Source organism: Sapajus apella, unplaced genomic scaffold (genome assembly GCF_009761245.1).
Source record: "Sapajus apella isolate SASKATOON/1434 unplaced genomic scaffold, GSC_monkey_1.0 scaffold188, whole genome shotgun sequence".
NCBI classification, from domain to species: domain Eukaryota; kingdom Metazoa; phylum Chordata; class Mammalia; order Primates; family Cebidae; genus Sapajus; species Sapajus apella.
The window spans coordinates 517,018-535,585 of record NW_022437128.1 but is presented as its reverse complement, the minus strand read 5'-3'; the positions used below and the strand labels follow the sequence as shown (position 1 = coordinate 535,585).

Genomic DNA, 18,568 nt, shown 5'->3' with positions numbered 1-18,568 from the left:
CTACCAGTCAGGACAGCAGCTGCCCCAGAGAACTGGGAAAAGCACCTGGGAGGGATACACAGGCAGGCTTGGCTGCGGGTAAATGTCTTAATGCTGACTTGGTGGCTGGTTACACAGGTATGTGGTTTACAAAAATTCATCTTGTGATACGTGTAAGCTTCTAATGTTTCACCAAAAAGGTTTGAAAATAAATAAATCAGCCGGGCGCGGTGGCTCAAGCCTGTAATCCCAGCACTTTGGGAGGCCGAGGCGGGCGGATCACGAGGTCAAGAGATCGAGACCATCCTGGTCAACACGGTGAAACCCCGTCTCTACTAAAAATACAAAAAATTAGCTGGGCATGGTGGTGCGTGCCTGTAATCCCAGCTACTCAGGAAGCTGAGGCAGGAGAATTGCCTGAACCCAGGAGGCGGAGGTTGCGGTGAGCCGAGATCGCGCCATTGCATTCCAGCCTGGGTAACAAGAGCGAAACTCCGTCCCAATAAATAAATATATAAATAAATAAATAAATAAATCAGCCAGGTGGCCATGGTGGTGTGCATCTGCAGTCCCAGCTACTTGGAGGCTGGGACAGAAGGATCACTTGCGCCCAGGAGTTCAAGGCCAGCTTGGGCAACATGGCAAGAGCATTGGGGAAAAAAAGCCAAACATTGTGTAGGCATTTGACTCTTAAGGCAAATACAGTTTTTTGAGGGGGAAAAGGTGCTAACTTCCACTTAACATACGCACATTTACACGCGTTTTCTCAATCATCTGAGGCGCTATCCCTACTTGACAGGTAACCAAATTGAGCCTGAAGAGACTGACTTACCCAAGGGGTAAAGGAGCTGGGATTGGGCCTCCCAGCCACAAAGCTGCACTGCTTTTCAGAAAAAAAAGTTTCATAACCCCAGCACTGGGGTAAAAGACTTGGAAGGGCAGACACCTGGCTGTGCTCATCTGGGTATCCTGCCGCTCAACACTGAGCCTGACTCAAAGCAGCGTATGTCCAGTACGTTTATTTAGTGTATAGAAAAGGCTGACTTGTATCCATCCACTGCTATCTATATGCTTGCAATATTTCAAAATTAAAATATTAAAATGAATATCCAACCACTACAGCACAAGGAGTGCTCTCTGCACTTGGCCCCTCAACCCTGGAACCCCTGAGGGTGTCCTAAATGCCAGAATCCTTGAAAAGAACTAAGGAATGGCAGGAGGCCAGGGTCCCAGCAGCAAGTGACTCTGGGATGTGGCTCTGAGTTCCTGAGTCTTCCTGGTTTAGAGAAAGTTTCTTTTTTTTCGATTGAGACTGAGTTTCATTCTTGTTGCCTAGGGTAGAGTGCAGTGGCATAATCTCTGCTCTCTGAAACCTCCACCTCCTGGGTTCAAGTGATTTTCAGGCCTCAGGAGTAGCTGGGATTACAGGTGCCCGCCACCATGTCCGGCTAATTTTTTTTTTTTTTTTTTTTAACTAGAGATGGGGTTTCATCATGCTGATCAGGTTGGTCTGGAACTCCTGAACTCAGGTGATCCCCCTCCCCCCAACCTCAGCCTCCCAAGTGCTAGGATTACAGGCATGAGCCATGGTGCTTGGCTGATTTCTTTTAAGTGAAAAGACCTGGCATCTTCAGGGTTGAATGTTCTTTCTAGGTTTCGTAGGGTATGTTTAAAGCTGGGAACACCCACAGTCCCTATGCTTTGATCTCCAGCTGAGCAGAGGGTGGGGAAGGATGTGTACCCTTTAGGGGAGGCCAAGGAAGCCACAAAAGAAAGGGACCTGCAACCCTATCTGGATCCCACACCTCATTAACCCCTTTTTTTTTTTTTTTTGAGATGCAGTTTCACTCTTACTGCCCAGGCTGGTGTGCAATGGCTCACTGCAACCTCTGCCTCCCAGGTTCAAGCAATTCTCCTGCCTCAGCCTCCCCAGTAGCTGGGATTACAGGCTTGTGCCACCACGCCTGGCCAATTTTGTATTTTTAGTAGAGACGGGGTTTCTCCATGTTGTTTGGGTTGGTCTTGAACTCCCGACCTCAGGTAATCTGTCAGCCTTGGCCTCCCAAAGTGCTGGGAATTACAGGCGTGAGCCACCAGACCTGGCATTAACCCTCTTTAACCTGTTTATACTTGCCCACACCTGAGCCTGACCCCACAAACAATGTGACACAGATTTAGCCCAGTCCCAGTTTATTGTGGAGGAAAACAGGGGACATGGAGCTGAGCAAGACACACCCTTCCCTCTCCTCTCACAGGCCCCTAGGGAGGTGGGTGTCAGGACTCAGTGAGGGGAAAGGGGACTGACGAGGCCAGAGACTGACAAGAGAGGACAGAAGAGAGAAAAGACCAGGACAAAAGGGGGGTGGTAGAGACAGTGAGGCAGGGACACAAGATTGCCAAGTTAGGACACCTGCATAGAATTCTATTCTTCCTCATCCTTTTTTTTGACAGTCTCACTCTGTTGTCTAGGCTGGAGTGCAGGGATGTGATCTCGGCTCACTGCAATCTCTGCCTCCCAGGTTCAAGCAATTCTTCTACCTCAGCATCCTGAGTAGCATCCTACTCAGGGATTAGAGAGGTGCGCCACCACACCCGGTTAATTTTTGTATTTTTACTAGAGACAAGGTTTTACCATGTTGGCCGGGTTGGTCTCAAACTCCCCACCTCAAGTGATTCACCCGCCTCAGCTTCTCAAAGTGCTGGGATTACAGGCGTGAGCCACCGTGCCTGGCCTCCTTATCCTTCTTGCTGCAAGTTCAGTCTGGTAGTGGGTCTTAAGAGACAGGGACAAGACAGAGGAAAAAGAGCTAGATCTAAATAGGCAAGTGACCAGATTGAGAGGGATGGGGGATACTGGAACACTCATAATGGAGAAGGAATGGAGGATCCACTGTGACTTTCCCAGGTCAGCCTGTCTGGGCAGAATCCACACTAGAGATTATTTTCTAGGAGGAAGAATAGTACCAGTGTTCAAGAGAGAAATTACACCAAAGGCATATAGATGCTGGTGGTACAACCAAGGGAGGCCTAAGAAATCACTGACCAAAGTAGATGGGTGTTTTCAGAGAGGGGAGTGCAGCATGCTGAGGGTGACAGAGAGAGACACTTGCACAGAGTGGAATTCAGGAAGGGTGAGGTGTCAAGAGTCCAGCCTGGGGAAGAACCAAAAGTCCTGAACTATTGAGGAACAAATACATGCGGCGCAGGTCAGCAAACGACAAGCCCAGAATCAGGGGCAGTTTGGCCACGGGGTCCAGGCCATCAGGCTCCTTCCCAGCATGGAAACTGGGGAGGGGCAGTGAGAGGTTCAGGGCCTGGTAGAACCACTGAATCTGCCAGTCAGACAGAGGCAGGGCCAGGGGTCTGTCACGGGGCTCCCACTGGGAACTCTGGAGCTGCGGGCTTGACCAGGAGTTGCAATAATCATACTGGCAGCACTGGGCCTGATACCAGTACTCTGCGAAGTAGGTGTTGCGTTTTTCTTGGCAGCGGTAGGAATTGTACTGTCCACAGCCTCGAACGATGAAGCGAACCTTGACATCTGAGGGAGAGGGGAAAGCTGATAACCTCTTCCAATAGTTTCCTATAGTCCACAAACGTCAGTCACTGACTTTCCCCATCTCTTACCCAGACCTACTGACTTCTAACCCCCACTCCTTCAAAAAAAGCTAGAAAAGTGAGCTCTGCTGGCCCTCTAGAACCTTAGACCCCTCCTTCCAAGATGCTTCTCTCTTCTTTTTTATTTTTTTGAGACAGGGTCTCGCTTTGTCACCCACGCTGGCATGCAGTGGTGCAATCTCGGCTCACTGCAACCTCTGCCTCCTGGGTTCAGGAGATCCTCTCACCTCAACCTCCCGAGTAGCTGGGATTACAGGTGCACACCACCATGCCTATTTTTCTGTAGAGACAGGGTCTCACTATGTTGCCTAGGCTGGTCTTGAACTCCAGAGCTTAAGTGATCCACCTGCCTCAGCCTCCCAAAGTGCTAGGGTTACAGGCATGAGCCACCATGCTTGGCCCCTTCTCTCTTCTTGTACCCCACACCTGGAGCAGCCCTGATCTGTGAGAGGAGAGGAGACCAAGCCATTGGCTGCCCCACTAGCAGCCCCTTCCTGGGAGCTTATTTACCATAATAGATGGTGATCACCATGCATGGGGATGAGCTGCTGATGGTACACTTCTCTGAGCCTGAAATGCATCCTACAGAAGGGTCTTCTAAGAGGCAGAAGTGGCAGGTCCGGATGTCGGGAACAGGAACTAGGGAGGCAGAAGAAAGGATGGATGGGAGCACTGGCTCTCTCTCAAATACCCTGGCCAGTAGGAAGCCCAAGTATCCATGGCCAAGCTCCACCCCCACCCTAGACTCAGTTACCCCTCCCTCCCTCCCTGCCCGTGGGCCCCACTTACCCTTTCCCACTGCGAGGCCCACCATGACCAGCACACCTACAAGCACATGGGCCTTCATTTTGGAATTCTGGGGAGATGGGCAGTTTCTGAGGGATGCCCTGAAACCCCACCTTCCTGTGACCACGCTCCTTAATCCTGAGCTGCAGGGTGGTTTTGACAACGTCTGAGCAGGAGCTACTGTAAGTGCAGAGCTATATGCCTGCCTGCTGCAGGATTCTGGCTGGGGAGGAAGTTATTAATTTGGCAGGAGGGACAGTGTGTTCTCACCCACAAGGTCTGGTTCCTGAGTGTGGGAGCAATGTCCCAGATGGGGCAACACTTGGGAACTACCTGGTTCTTTATCCAGTGTCTACCTTGGTCCTGCATACCCTCCAAAGGCCTATTCCCTCCCATGGAAAGTCCATGGGTTAGAGTCTATCTCTGCCACTATGTGCTGTCTTCCTTATACAACAGAGCCAGTCCCCACTGTGCTGGGAGAAACTAGCCAGGAAACCAACCATCCACAGTCTCAGCTCCCCCAACAGGAGGCACACAGACATCACTGAGCAGCAATTCTAGACCTTGTCCCGCCTCGTTCCACCCTTTAGTTATACTGACTTTAGGGCTACTTTTACTTTAAAACCAAAACTAGGCCGGGCACAGTGGCTCACACCTAATAATCCCAGCACTTTGGGAGGCCAAGGCGGGCAGATCACCTGAGGTCAGGAGTTTGAGACCAACATGGAGAAACCCCGTTTCTACTTAAAAAATACAAAATTAGCCGGGCTTAGTGGCCCATGCCTGTACTTCCAGCTACTTGGAAGGCTGAGGCTTGAACCTGGGAGGCAGAGGTTGCAGTGAGCTGAGATTGAGCCACTGCACTCCAGCCTGGGCAACGAGAGCAAAACTCCATCTCAAAAAATAGATGGAGTTGCTGATTAAGTCCCTTACATAAACAGACAGTCACAGGTATCCAAACAAATACTTTTCATCTTTGAAACATGCTTTTTCTATCTTTTCCTTTTGACCTTGCCCTTCATCACATGCCGTCCTAGGAATTCTGTTCTATACTAAAAACATCACCGAATCTACTCAGCACAAATCTGTCCTGGTTTTCAATCTGGAGAGGGTGGGCTGGGCCATGAGGGCCCTGAAGTCCAATATACCATCACCTTCCCTTCCCCAACCACAAGCACCAGCAGACTAGCTCATGGCCTTTTCTTCCACTTTATTTCATATTCCCACCACAATAATGACTCCTTTAATTTAAACTAAAAACCATACAGGGTTCCTGAAACGGTGGTAAAAAGGAAAGGAAGTGTCAAAGACTGCAGGACAGGTGGGGTGAGGAATCAGCGAATCGTCTTGACTGGGCTCTTGAAGTTGCTGGCGGCTTGGAGCTGCAGTTGGTAGGCCATCGGATGGATCTTGAAACCGTAGAGCCTGGGCCAGGGCAGAGGTCAGAGGCAGCAGTATGAGCCCCATCCAAGCCCTGCCAGTGACCTGCATTCCCACATTCCCACCCGAGCTCCTACATGGACCTGTTCAGAGCTTAAGCCTAGTGGTTCCCAACTTCTCAGCTCAAGAACATTCTATGATAAGGTAACTAAAGCACAGACAATCAAATAACTTTCCCACCAGTCACTTAGCAGGGAGATATCCTGATTCTGGGAGAAGCAGGCCTCAAGAAAGGGACATGCTTCGTCCGCCCTTCTCTCTAGAGGATCTTAGGCCTTTCCTTTGACCCTTAATAACTCTCCCTGCTCCCTACCTGGGCACAAACTGGTTGGCAGGTCGTTTGGGCCGGTACTCAGGATGCACCATGAAGAGCATGTGAGGGAAACCAGTGCCAAAATAGGCGCCATCCGTGTGATGGTGCCGCGATGACTTGGGTGTGTATACATCCATGCACTTGGGGCAGTAGAGCTTCACCATGGCTTCACCTGGGATATCTGAAAGGCCTGGGAGACAGCCAGACTCAGCAGGCCAGGTAGCCCCCCTTTCCCACCCTCACCTCCCCTCAGGACTCAGGCCCCAACTCCTTTCCATAAGACTGTCACATAGTGCCTTCCTTTCCCTGCTTCAACACTCACCAATGGGAAGCATTGGCTGGTTCTCACAGTACACACGGGGACAGTAGCCAAAGTCTCCCTGCTGGTACTTTTCCAACTGAGATGAATAAAATGGAAGGGGTTGGCAGGTAGGTGTTAAGAGAAGAGGCAACTCCCTTCTCAGCCCAACCCACATCACTTTGTCCCCCACTCCTCCCACCTCTGTCCAGAGGCCCCTTCTCTGGCCCAGATGGGCTCTCAAACTCTTTTTTTTTTTTTTGAGACGGAGTTTCGCTCTTGTTACCCAGGCTGGAGTGCAATGGCACGATCTCGGCTCACCGCAACCTCCGCCTCCCGGGTTCAGGCAATTCTCCTGCCTCAGCCTCCTGAGTACCTGGGATTACAGGCATGCGCCACCATGCCCAGCTAATTTTTTGTATTTTTAGTAGAGACGGGGTTTCACCACGTTGACCAGGATGGTCTCGATTTCTTGACCTCGTGATCCGCCCGCCTTGGCCTCCCAAAGTGCTGGGATTACAGGCGTGAGCCACCGCGCCCGGCCCTCTCAAACTCTTATGTTGCTTTTCTTCCAGTTAGGCAGGCAACAAACCATCAGAGCCATTCACTGTTTGTTCCTTGAGAAAAGCCAATCTATAACAACTCTCTGTTCAAGGTCTGTCTCCCTCCCTGAAAACAATCCCTTCAGAATGACCCCCAATCAGGATTAAATTCACAAGCCCAAGTTCTGGGGTTCTTCCCCTCTTCTCAGCTAGTTTCCTTAACTGGGCTGAAACATGACTTCTTGCTGCAGGAACCTGTTTCTCTTACTGCTCAGAAAGAGGCAAGTGGGAGCAGAGAGGCCTCACCATCTGGGCGATGCCACGGTTGGTAAGGATGTAGCGGGCGTGGATCAATCCATAAAGCATCTCGGCTGCCTGCTCAATCAAGTCACTCTGGTTGGGGTTGTCTTCCAGTTCTTCATCTGAAACACAGCCCAGCCAAATGCAACCACTTGTTTTTCAGCTTTCCTAGGTGCCCTGCCCATACCCAGGGGCTGCCAGCTATTCAGTTTGCCTAGCACCTACTTTTGAGCCTTACCCTATCCAACACCTGGGCATGTGATTGAGAAACCTGGGCTTCTGACGCTTTCACCAGCCCAAGGCAGAGCTCTGCCTTCTCTTCACACCTCGTCAGCCTCTGCCCTCTCCTCTCCTCTCCCTCCCAGCTCCCTCCTCAATACATAAATGCAACAATATCAATGCAGAAGATCAAACTCCAGACTGGAAGGTCCAAGGTAGGAGAAATAGACAGCAAATGAGACCCATGAGGAAACCCATTTTGGAATAGATCCAAACTGTGGATTTAAAACGCACAGGAACAAGTGATACACGTCACAAAACTAGACAAGAGTCAGGTGGAGGATCAAAATAAAGCATGAATTTGGGGTTAAGAAAATCAGAGAACCAAAGGAAATTTCAAAATTCAAGCAAGTGAATAGGAATTTGAAGAGAAAAAAAAGTGCACGCACACACACAAAACAACCCTGAGGGTGCCTCACCAGGCTCCAGGTCCAAGATCATATCTAGAGCTTGTCGATAGTGAGGGACCTGCTCATTGAGTCCAGTAAGATTAAATTTGTCCTGGATGTAGTCTTCATCCACCTGTCAGGATATGGAAGCCAAGAGGGAACCCATATCAAAATCTCCATCTTTAACGTGGGCAAAATGCTCTAACTGATGCCTTGTTATCAACATAACTACATCTGTTCCCCCTTGTTTCTCACTTGAAGCTTAGCAGAAGTACTTGCATCTCTCCTCAGTTCACCTATACTCCCTCCCATAAAAGCTTTGGCTTTTGTTTTCTAAGGATAAGCAAGCACAGCAATCTTTTTCTTAGATATTCTTTTCCAGATCTCTATCCTTATTCTTGTCCCCCAACTCTGGGAACCAGTTTTGTCCTCTCAGCTGGCTAAGGAAGGTGGAAGCTGAATGGCATGGTTTCTGAACAAAAGATTTGGATACGTAGCATATCAATTCTTCTAACGGCCACCTGAGACAGGTACTAGCAGTGCCACTTTAGTAATAAAAGACACAGGCTGGGTGCAGTGGCTCATGCCTGTAATCACGGCACTTTGGGAGGCCAAGGCGGGCAGATCACCTAAAGTCTGGAGTTCGAGACCAGCTTGGGCAACCTGGTGAAACCCTGTCTCTACTAAAAATACAAAATTAGGGGAGGGGAGGGGTAGCAATAAATTAAAAAAAAATAATAATACAAAATTAGCTGGGCGTGGTGGCAGGCACTTGTAATCCCAGCTACTTGGGAGGCTAGAGCAGGAGAATCACTTGAACCTGGAAAGCAGAGGTTGCAGTGAGGTGAGATCACACCACTACACTCCAGCCTGAGTGACAGAACAAGACTCGGTTTCAAAAATAAAAAAAAAGAAAAGAAAAAGAAAAGGACACAAATTGTCTAGTCCAACGTTATATTGCTGCAGGGTGGCAGAGTTGGGACAGGCCCCAGTTTTGCCACTTTAGCACAGGTTTGTCGGGGGTTACTGAGGGGACTCTTCATTGATGGGAAGTTTTCAAGTAGCATATAAGAGAATGGTGTAGAAGTGGAATATGTGGAGAAACGTCTAGTGGGAATGTATGTGGAGCTGGCAAGTAGGGAGGTTGAAGAGAACTCACTTCACAGAAGAATTCATTGCCACGGAGCCCACAGAACCAGGAAATCCAGGACACCTCCTCTGAGCTGCTCATCTTCACGTCAGCTGGAAAACGAAGAGTGTCAGTAAAGCTCAAGTTCTCCCTCTTTGCCTCAGGTATCCTCCCTCCTCCCACATTCGGCCCTCCAACCACGGGAGAATTTAGAATTTGCAGCCACCCTTTTTTAAAGGATCCCAAACTCTGAAGCACTCCTCACCAGCTCCTCTCATTTACATCTCAGCTCCTTTTCTTTGAAGTTAAACATACTTTGGAGTCCCACCACTTGAGAGAAGCCAACAGATACTTTGACCCACCAGCCTGACCCACATCCCTGGAGCTCCCGAAGGCCAGGGCCCTCTCTACTTTGTGTCAACTCCAGCACGGACCTCGGCTCAGGCTCCCTACCACTGCAGCTCTCTGCATGACCCCAGCGCCTTTCCTAAGGGTTTCGAAGTTTATCATTCTCAAGCAAGAGCCGGGCCCCTCCTTTTCTTATAGGCTGGGGGCGACCGTCAGGTCCCTTTCACTGGAGTCCACACATCCCGCCTCCGCTCCTCAGGCCACCTCTCCCTCTTTTGTGCCGGACCTGGTCGCTTCCTCCCCCGCCCCCACATCAAAGTGAGGAGACCCCATGTGCTGCTCCCAACGACAAGAGACTCTGAGCAGCGACGACCTCAGACTCACCGGCTGGACGGGAACGAGGGGCTGGGGTGGGGTAGGGAAGTTGCTACTTCCAAAGAACGGCGACGACCGCTACAGCGCAGGCCGCGGACTCAACCGCGGCAAGCGAAGTGGGGTGGGGGGGGGGGGGGGAAATTGGGGAGGGTGGGGAAGAGGGCAACACGCAAGCGCCAAGGGTCAGGTGCCGCGGTGGATGCCGGGATGCGGAGTCCCAGGTAGAAAGAGAAACTGATGAAATGAAGGAAAAGCGAACTACCAATCCCAGGATGGCCCGCGCACGACCTGGCTGTCACGAAGCCGGGGAGGAGACTGTTTGCGGGCGGGGCGCAGCAAGAAGCCACCGGAAGCGGAAGCCAGGTAAGGCGTTTGGGGCCAGGGAGCCTGGGAAATACAGTTGTGTGCTCACTGGGCGAAAAAGCCGGGATGGGGCGGGGAAAGGAGGGAGCCACGCAGGACCCCTCCCCACAGCTCTCCTCACAGTTCCCCTCTAGTTACGGCGGGGCGCGGCGCTGCTGCCCAGGGGACTGGCCCATCCCCGGCAATCCACTGGGTCCTTATTGCCTGTTGAGCCCCTAGTGCGAGTCAGTCCCGCCGGACACCCTTGACTGGCCTCGCTTCTCCCCCGGCTCTGGCCTCATGAGGCGAGAGGTGCGGTTTGGTTCCGTGCGTAGGGACTTGGGTTGGGTGGGCTGGGCTGAGCTGAGCGTTGTGAGAACCAGAACGGCGCAGTGCGCTAACCTGAGGTGGCGCCAGCCATTCTGCTCGTCCCCTTGCACGTCTCCATTTTCTCCTACTCTCTAAATGTGACCTTAGAACCCTGGTCAGAGTAATGGTGAGGGGCAGGCGTGACGTTATTTCATTTCTCGGCTTCTCGGCATTCCACAGGTTTCCCTCCGCCTCCTGAGGGCCTTTCCTAACCCGGAGAGTGGATTCCCAGCTCCAGAAAATGGGCTTGGAGCGGGGGGCCGCGTTAAGGAAGGCGAAGGGCATTGTGGGGGCGTTAGGTAAAAGTAGGACCCCAACCGACAGATCCTGGTGCTCGCGCCAGCTGGGCGCGCAGAGCTTTGCGCGTTTGCTATTGGAAAGGTTCCAGCGCGGGAAACTGAACTGGGAGCTTTGCGCACGCCTGAGCGCTCAAGTAATGTGGGTTGTGGTTTTTGTTGTGGTTGTCGTCGCCACGCATGCGTCTTCGTGCCGTGTGGCTATTTGATTGTGTCATGTGTCAACTATTCTGATCAGAATAGCGCCATTTTGCCGTACGGAAGCTACACAGCAACGCAGACTGGAGCCTCTCCTCGAGATCTTCCTAGGTAGTGACTTCTATTTCGGAGGAAACTCCAAAATGGTATCGAGGAGGATTTAAAGGGACAGACTGATTTTTTTCTTAATGGTATGTGTGTTTTACGGGGTGGTAAAATGGTTTCAGAAAGAGGCTGGTATTTATTGTTGGTGAGGATGAGGGTGGGGGCGGGACGCAGGACCTCTGGACAACTGTCTCATGGAGTTTTATTAACCTTTGCTAAGGAGCAGAGTCAGTTATTTTAGGTTTCCGTGTTTTTACACATAACCTCTTTCCCTTAGGCCCTGCGGGGTCCTAAGTTGTGGGGTCACTTTAGCGGCAGGAGGGTGTTTTTGACTAGTTTTTCTCATCCCAGCATTTCTCTGGAGGCTCTGGTTGCTACAGGGGTCACCAGTAGCTTGGCTTGCTTGTGTCATCCTTTCCTTGCCTGGTTTCATTTTCTCATTTCTCCCAAAAGCCATGTCCCGGCCCTTCCTCATCACCTTCACCCCAGCCACTGACCCCAGCGACCTCTGGAGGGATGGGCAGCAGCAGCAGCAGCAGCAGCCACAGTCCGAGGAGCCAGAGTCCACCCTCGATGGGGCTGCAGTCCGAGCTTTCTATGAGGCCCTGATTGGGGATGAGAGCAGTGCTCCTGACTCCCAGAGATCTCAGACTGAACCTGCCAGAGAAAGAAAGAGAAAGAAAAGAAGAATAATGAGGGCAGCTGCAACAGAAGCAGTGGCAGCAGGACCATCAGGAAGACATGGACAAGGAAGATCCCTTGAGGCTGAGGACAAGATGACTCAGCAGATACTGCGGGCAGCCCAGGAGGGGGACCTAGCAGAACTTAGGAGACTGCTGGAGCCCCATGAGGCAGGAGGAGCTGGGGGGAATATCAATGCTCGGGATGCCTTCTGGTGGACTCCACTGATGTGCGCTGCTCGAGCTGGCCAGCGGGCAGCTGTGAGCTATCTCCTGGGCCGTGGGGCTGCCTGGGTGGGGGTCTGTGAACTAGGGGGCAGGGATGCGGCTCAGCTCGCTGAAGAAGCTGGTTTCCCTGAGGTGGCTCGCATGGTCAGGGAGAGCCATGGAGAGACAAGGACCACAGAGAACCGGTGAGGAGAAACTTTAGTTCAGACCCATGTTTCAGTGTGTTCTGCCTTTCCCAGCCACTCCACACCAGAGGCCCCAGCGCAGTGCTGAGGAGTTCTTTCCTTATGCTCATGTGTAAATTGTCATGGTGGTATAGTCAAGTGGTTATGAATGTGAGCTCCCTGGATTGATTTATTTTATTACTTTTTTGAGACAGAGTTTCGCTCTTGTTGCCCAGTGATCTCGGCACACCGCAACCTCTGCCTCCTGGGTTCAAGCGATTCTCCTGCCTCAGCCTCCGAATAGCTGGGATTACAGGCATGCTCCACCACACCTGGCTAATTCTGTACTTTTTAGTAGAGACAGGGTTTTTCCATGTTGGTCAGGCTGGTCATGAACTCCTGACCTCAGGTGATCCATCTGACTCGGCCTCCCAAAGTGCTGGGATTATAGGCATGAGCTACCATGCCCAGCAGCTCCCTGGATTTAAAGCCTGATTCCACTTGGGCAAACAACCTAATGTCTACATGTCCCAGTTTTCTCATCTTAGAAATGGGGGTAGTAAGGATTGTTGTTAGTATTTAGTGGGTTAATACATGTAAAATGCTGGACACGGTGGTGCGTGCCTGTAGTCGCAGCTGTTCGGGATGCTGAGGCTGGAGGATCTCCTGAGTCCAGGAGTTCTAGGCTGTAGTGTGCTATGCCACTTGGGTGTCCTCACTAAGCTCAGCATCAATATGGTGACCTCCTGGGAGCGGGGGACCACCAGGTTGCCCAAGGAGGGTGAACCGGCCCAGGTTGGAAACAGAGCAGGTCAAAACTCCCGTGCTGATCAGTAGTGGGATTGCGCCTGTAAATAACCACTGCACTCCAGCTTGGGCAACATAGCGAGACCCCCATCTCTAAAAAAAAAAAAAGAAAAGAAAAAAAATACATGTAAAATGCTAGAATAGTGCATGCCACATAATATGCGATATATGAATGTTAGCTGTAGTCATTACTTATTACTAGTATTCCTCCGCTTGCCAAAGAGCTTGCTAGGCCTGGTTACCATTTTTTTCTTATAACTATTCTGCTCTGAGTCCCAGATGGTTTAAAAAAAATTTTTTTTTTTTTTTTGAGACGGAGTTTCACTCTTGTTACACAGGCTGGAGTGCAATGGCGCGATCTCGGCTCACCGCAACCTCCCCCTCCTGGGTTCAGGCGATTCTCCTGCCTCAGCCTCCTGAGTAGCTGGGATTACAGGCATGCGCCACCATGCCCAGCTAATTTTTTGTATTTTATTTTATTTTATTTTTTTTTTTTGAGACGGAGTTTCGCTCTTGTTACCCAGGCTGGAGTGCAATGGCGCAATCTCGGCTCACCACAACCTCCGCCTCCTGGGTTCAGGCAATTCTCCTGCCTCAGCCTCCTGAGTAGCTGGGATTACAGGCACGCACCACCATGCCCAGCTAATGTTTTGTATTTTTAGTAGAGACGGGGTTTCACCATGTTGACCAGGATGGTCTCAATCTCTTGACCTCGTGATCCCACCCGCCTCAGCCTCCCAAAGTGCTGGGATTAGAGGCGTGAACCACCGCGCCCGGCCAAAAATTTTTTTTTAAGATAAGTGCAGTAGTGAGAAGGGGGGAAAAGTATAGTAAGGAGTTTGATCTATCACTGAACAATCAGTTCAGATAATTCATCACCTTTGGATTAGCCTGGATCCCTCATTGTTAAGAAAGAAGGATGGCAGTTCCTTTTTTTTTTTTTTTTTGAGACAAGGACTCACTGTTGCCCAGGTTGGGGTGCAGTGGTGCAATCTCAGCTCATTGCAACCTCTATTTCCCGGGCTCAAGCATATTTTTTGTAGAAGGTGGGCTTTGCCAGAGCCTGGTGGCACATACCTGTAATCCCAGCTACTTGAGAGGCTGAGGCAGGAGAATCACTTGAACCCGGGAGTTGGAGGTTGCAGTGAGCCCAGATTGCACCACTGCACTCCATCCTGGGCAGCAGAGTCAGACTCCACCTCAAAAAAAAAAAAAAAAAAAAAAAAAAAACAGCAGGCTTTGCCCAGGCTGGTCTCAAACTCCTGAGCTCAAAGCAATCTGCCCACTTCTGCCTCCCAAAGTGTTGGGATTACAGGGGTGAGTCACTGTTGCCAGCCAGCAATTTGTTCCTTAGAAAAGCTGAAAGGCTCCTGTCCCACCCTGCCAGCCCCTTTTCCTTCCCCTGCCCTTAATGCTTTTTCTTCTTTATCTGCAGGTCTCCCACTCCTACCCTCCAGTACTGCGAGACCTGTGACACCCACTTCCAAGACTCCAACCATCACACATCCACTGCTCACCTGCTGTCACTGTCCCAGGGTCCTCGGCCACCCAACCTTCCACTTGGGGTGCCCGTCTCCAGCCCAGGCTTCAAACTGCTGCTGAGGGGGGGCTGGGAGCCAGGAATGGGGCTTGGACCCCGGGGCGAGGGCCGTGCCAACCCCATCCCCACTGTCCTCAAGAGGGACCAGGAAGGACTAGGCTACAGATCAGCACCCCAGCCCCGAGTAACACATTTCCCAGCTTGGGATACCCGAGCTGTGGCTGGGAGGGAGAGAGCTCCTCGGGTGGCCACACTGAGCAGGAGGGAGGAGAGTAGGAGGGAGGAGAAAGATAGGGCTTGGGAGCGGGATCTAAGGACTTACATGAACCTTGAGTTCTGAATTTGGTAAAGTCTGACCCTGGTCTGCTGAAGTCTGAACTTGGGCCTCTGACCTGGGCCCTTTGACTTCTACTTCCTGGGATCTGCCCTGGTGCAGACCCTTGGGTTTTGGTCAGTGGGCTCTGCCTTTGCAAGAGGCGGGCTGAGAGTGAGAAATAAATCAACCTTTTGTGGTTTATTCACTTTTTGGAAGCTGTTTTGAGGAAGCCGAACAAGCCTGGGAGCCACATGCAAGTCCCACCTGAGCCAGAAGGGGCAGCCTTTCCAGGTGGTGTGTTAAGGTCACCTCCCTCCCTGCCAGACTGGATTTACTTTCAGGTCCTAGCCCCTCCTGGGAGTGCCCCACCTGTTCTTTCAACCTGCCCTGGACCAGGAATTGCTGAGCTCCATGCAAGTCTCACCTCCCCCAGGAAGAGTTCCCTGGCTACTCCAGCCAGTTGACAAATTTTACAAACATAAGTCCATATACTATGTGCAAATAATATAGGTAAAGACATTCCCAACCCTCAAGGAGTTCACAACTGGAAGGGGAAACAGCCATGTGATCAAATATTATACAGGATGATAGGGGATGTCAGAGAAGGCACCTAGAGAAGAGAATGGGTAGGGTTTTGCTGGAAGAGGTCAGTGTGATAGGAAGGCCCACGATTATCAAGCTTGTACACTTAGTTGAACTGGGACCAGAACTCTGGCCTCCAAATATAAACTTTAAGTCAAGGTTTTTCATTCCACCTATTTGTCTACACTTTTCCATACTTCCCCACCCTCCCACCACCACACCCTTGTCTTGCTCGTGCCAGGTACTAGGCACAGGAAGAGCTCACTGTTGTGAAACCTAGGAATTAAAATTTGCAGAGAGGGGCAGGGGAGGGCTGTTCGGTTTGCAAGACTTCTCTCATTTTTTCCATTCTGGGAAAGCCTTTCATGAAGTTTTGTATGTGAAATGGAGGAGTGGTAGGGATGTGAAAAAGAGCCCAGGGGTAGGGGGGCGACCGAGTTTAGGGGCGCATGGGAGACCCAGGAAAATGGAGAGCTGGGTTTATATTCAGGGCCCGGCCCTTGCTTATAGCTTGGCACCCCGCGGTCCGGCGCGCACGGACGGTGCAGTGACACGGGGCGGTCGATCCACAGGGTCCGCCCCATGAGCTGCGGCACCGCCCCCGCGGGTCCTTCCCGTCCCGGTGCAGCTGCTTCCGGGCTCCACGGTTCCCGGCGGCTCCGCGAGGCCGCGGCCCCAACGCTGGGCCCGGGAGCAGTCCCTGCGCACATCACCCGGATGCGTGGGTTCCCCAGGTAGGCTCGTGCTTTGTCTAGCGACTGGGATCTCCGAGGACATCTTAGTTCTGACCTTGCGGAGGTCGCGTCTCTGCTGCGTGTTCGCGGGCCAATCGGGCCACTTTGTAGAAATCATAGCCCTCTAAATCAAGAGACGAACGCTGCTGGCTGGAGTTTGCTGGACACTTTATTCCACCTCCCAACAAAGAGAATTCCTATTCCACGAGGTCCCTTGGGGCAGCAGTTAAAAACTACACGATCCAGGAGTACCTAGAACTTGGGTCCACCTTCCTGCCTGCTTTCTTGGATGAAGCACTGCCTCCCCAGTTTCTGGGGCACCTTGGGGCGTGGCCTTGGTGAGTGAAACTTGGGGTGCTGCCTGCTGGGAAGGAAATCCGGAAACAGAGGACACTGGTGGTGACCCAGGCCCGTCAGATCTGAGACTCTTGGAATCTTGTTTGTGGGGGTGTGGATGGTGAATGAATTTGGGTGTGCCTCCCTTTATCCCAAAACTGAAGAGGAAGCAAACCACTTGCCACACTTGAGGCTGCATGACCCTTCAGAGAAGGGAGGAGCGACTTCTGAATTCAGAGTACCACTGCATCACCAGGCAAATACCTGCTCTGAGCCAGAAAGACTCTGCCTTCTGAGGAGATCCTGAGAGTCTGAGCAATACCAGGAAGCAGCTTCAGAATTTAGGGGCCCATCACACACCCCAACCATGTTCCTGCGACGGCTTGGTGGCTGGCTACCTCGCCCCTGGGGCCGCCGGAAACCAATGAGGCCTGACCCACCTGATCCAGAACCCAGACGGGTGGACAGCTCTCCTGAGAATTCAGGAAGTGACTGGGATAGTGCCCCAGAAACCATGGGAGATGTGGGGCCTCCCAAGGCCAAGGACTCAGAGGCATTGAGGGTTTCTAGAGCTGCTTCCAAACCAAGCAGTGAGCTCCAAGCTGAGCAGCTAGGTAGCAAAACAATGGATTCCCTCAAGTGGGACCAGCCTGTCTCTAGCACTCAAGAGTCTGGGAGACTGGAGGCTGGAGGGGCCATTCCCAAACTCGGATGGGATCATCTGGATTCAGGTGGCACCAGGAGATCAGGGGTGTCCCCTGAAGGGGGATTGAGCGTCCCTGGGCCAGGAGCCCCAGTGGAGAAACCTGGCAGGCATCAGAAGCTATTGGGCTGGCTGCATGGGGAACCAGGAGCTCCCTCCCGGTACTTGGGGGGCCCAGAGGAGTGTCTGCAGATCTCCACCAATCTGACCCTGCATCTGCTGGAGCTACTGGCTTCTGCCCTGCTGGCCTTGTGCTCACGACCACTGCGGGCAGCCTTGGACACACTGGGCCTGCGTGGACCGCTGGGCCTCTGGCTACATGGCCTACTGTCCTTCCTGGCTGCCCTGCATGGGCTCCACGCTGTTCTGAGCCTACTTACTGCCCACCCTTTGCACTTTGCTTGCCTCTTTGGTCTCCTACAGGCCCTGGTACTGGCTGTCAGCCTCCGGGAGCCCAGTGGGGATGAGGAGGCCACTGACTGGGAGAGTAAGGGGTTGGAGGGGAAGGGGGAGGAGCAGAGGGGAGACCCAGGAAAGGGGCTGTGATCGTGGGGTGGGGTGGGGGCAAAGGGTGAAGATAGTGTGGGCTTTAGGAGAAAAGTGTGGAGCATGACCCAGACTGTAAGCATAGGGATCTCAGGGATGGGGAAGAAACCCCAGAGTATGAGGATGCGGGCCCCCCTTTATACACAGGAGAGAACAGCTATTTAGTGTGTTTGTGTATGGACAGTGAGGGCATTGCCCTTGGATTCACCAGCTGTTACTACTTTTTGATTTTACATTTCTCCCACCTTCAGTTTTTTCTTTCCACCTCCACTTTTTAAAAGAAAAAAAAAAAAAAAAAAAAAAAGTGTGGTGGTAAAGAATAAAGACCAAAGGGTCCTCTCTACCTTTCAAAACTCTCCTGCGGTGGAGGAGAGCAGGGCAGGATAGACAGACCTCTGCAGTAAGAGAATGGTTGGGACACCTAAGGTACTCCTTGGATCTCGGGATCTGAGCCATCGAGGGAAGAGTGGAGCTGCTAGGCAAGTGGATTAGGGGGTCTGTATAGGGCTCCACAGGTGACAAGGAGCCTGAGGGCGGATCTGGTGATCATGGGAGCAAGAGGGAGTGGGGACAGTGCAGGCAGTATTGGCAGGAGGGCCAATGCAGAAGGGCTGGTACCTCAGGCAGTGTGGGGGAAGCGCTGGAGCTTGTAGTCCCCACTTGGGGGCTAGGGGTCTACTCACTCAGCAATAAATGACTGTGTCACACCAATTCCTAAATATACCACTACAAAGTGAGAGTTACTGCCACTCTGTTCTTCCTGACGCCGTCCAGCTGGGGGTTTAGGTGGTAGAGGATCCAGGGGGAGTGTTGAAATGGGAAGAGT

At 51.9% G+C, this 18,568-nt stretch overlaps 4 protein-coding genes across 10 annotated transcripts; 2 read left to right on the top strand and 2 right to left on the bottom strand.

The window, feature by feature from the left end:
• Positions 1 to 2,152: 2,152 nt before the first annotated feature.
• Positions 2,153 to 5,112, bottom strand: LY6G5B (lymphocyte antigen 6 family member G5B). Of its 2 annotated transcripts, XM_032269120.1 has the most exons (3): positions 4,387 to 5,112; positions 4,108 to 4,236; positions 2,153 to 3,520 (listed from the first exon to the last, which is right to left on the bottom strand). In XM_032269120.1, exons 1-3 carry the CDS (start codon positions 4,442 to 4,444, stop codon positions 3,102 to 3,104), a joined length of 606 nt encoding a protein of 201 aa, XP_032125011.1. In that variant the 5' UTR covers positions 4,445 to 5,112; the 3' UTR covers positions 2,153 to 3,101. The 2 variants fall into 2 exon arrangements, with proteins under 2 accessions (XP_032125011.1, XP_032125010.1); XM_032269119.1 differs by having other exon boundaries at positions 4,108 to 5,112.
• Positions 5,113 to 5,576: 464 nt separating this feature from the next.
• Positions 5,577 to 9,969, bottom strand: CSNK2B (casein kinase 2 beta). The gene is made up of 7 exons (XM_032269123.1): positions 9,806 to 9,969; positions 9,104 to 9,186; positions 7,975 to 8,077; positions 7,283 to 7,398; positions 6,459 to 6,534; positions 6,137 to 6,326; positions 5,577 to 5,808 (listed from the first exon to the last, which is right to left on the bottom strand). The coding sequence occupies exons 2-7, from the start codon at positions 9,173 to 9,175 to the stop codon at positions 5,718 to 5,720; spliced, it is 648 nt and encodes a 215-aa protein (XP_032125014.1). The 5' UTR covers positions 9,176 to 9,186; positions 9,806 to 9,969; the 3' UTR covers positions 5,577 to 5,717.
• A 314-nt stretch (positions 9,970 to 10,283) lies between these two features.
• Positions 10,284 to 15,042, top strand: GPANK1 (G-patch domain and ankyrin repeats 1). 6 transcript variants are annotated; one of them, XM_032269117.1, is made up of 4 exons: positions 10,284 to 10,450; positions 11,042 to 11,192; positions 11,560 to 12,016; positions 14,421 to 15,042. In XM_032269117.1, the coding sequence occupies exons 3-4, from the start codon at positions 11,562 to 11,564 to the stop codon at positions 14,863 to 14,865; spliced, it is 900 nt and encodes a 299-aa protein (XP_032125008.1). In that variant the 5' UTR covers positions 10,284 to 10,450; positions 11,042 to 11,192; positions 11,560 to 11,561; the 3' UTR covers positions 14,866 to 15,042. The 6 variants fall into 6 exon arrangements, with proteins under 6 accessions (XP_032125008.1, XP_032125002.1, XP_032125004.1 ...); XM_032269111.1 differs by having other exon boundaries at positions 11,560 to 12,199; XM_032269113.1 differs by having other exon boundaries at positions 10,284 to 10,465; positions 11,560 to 12,199.
• A 696-nt stretch (positions 15,043 to 15,738) lies between these two features.
• On the top strand, positions 15,739 to 18,485 carry CUNH6orf47 (chromosome unknown C6orf47 homolog). Its single transcript, XM_032269118.1, has one exon. It carries the CDS (start codon positions 16,861 to 16,863, stop codon positions 17,740 to 17,742), a length of 882 nt encoding a protein of 293 aa, XP_032125009.1. The 5' UTR covers positions 15,739 to 16,860; the 3' UTR covers positions 17,743 to 18,485.
• The last annotated feature ends 83 nt before the right edge of the window (positions 18,486 to 18,568 follow it).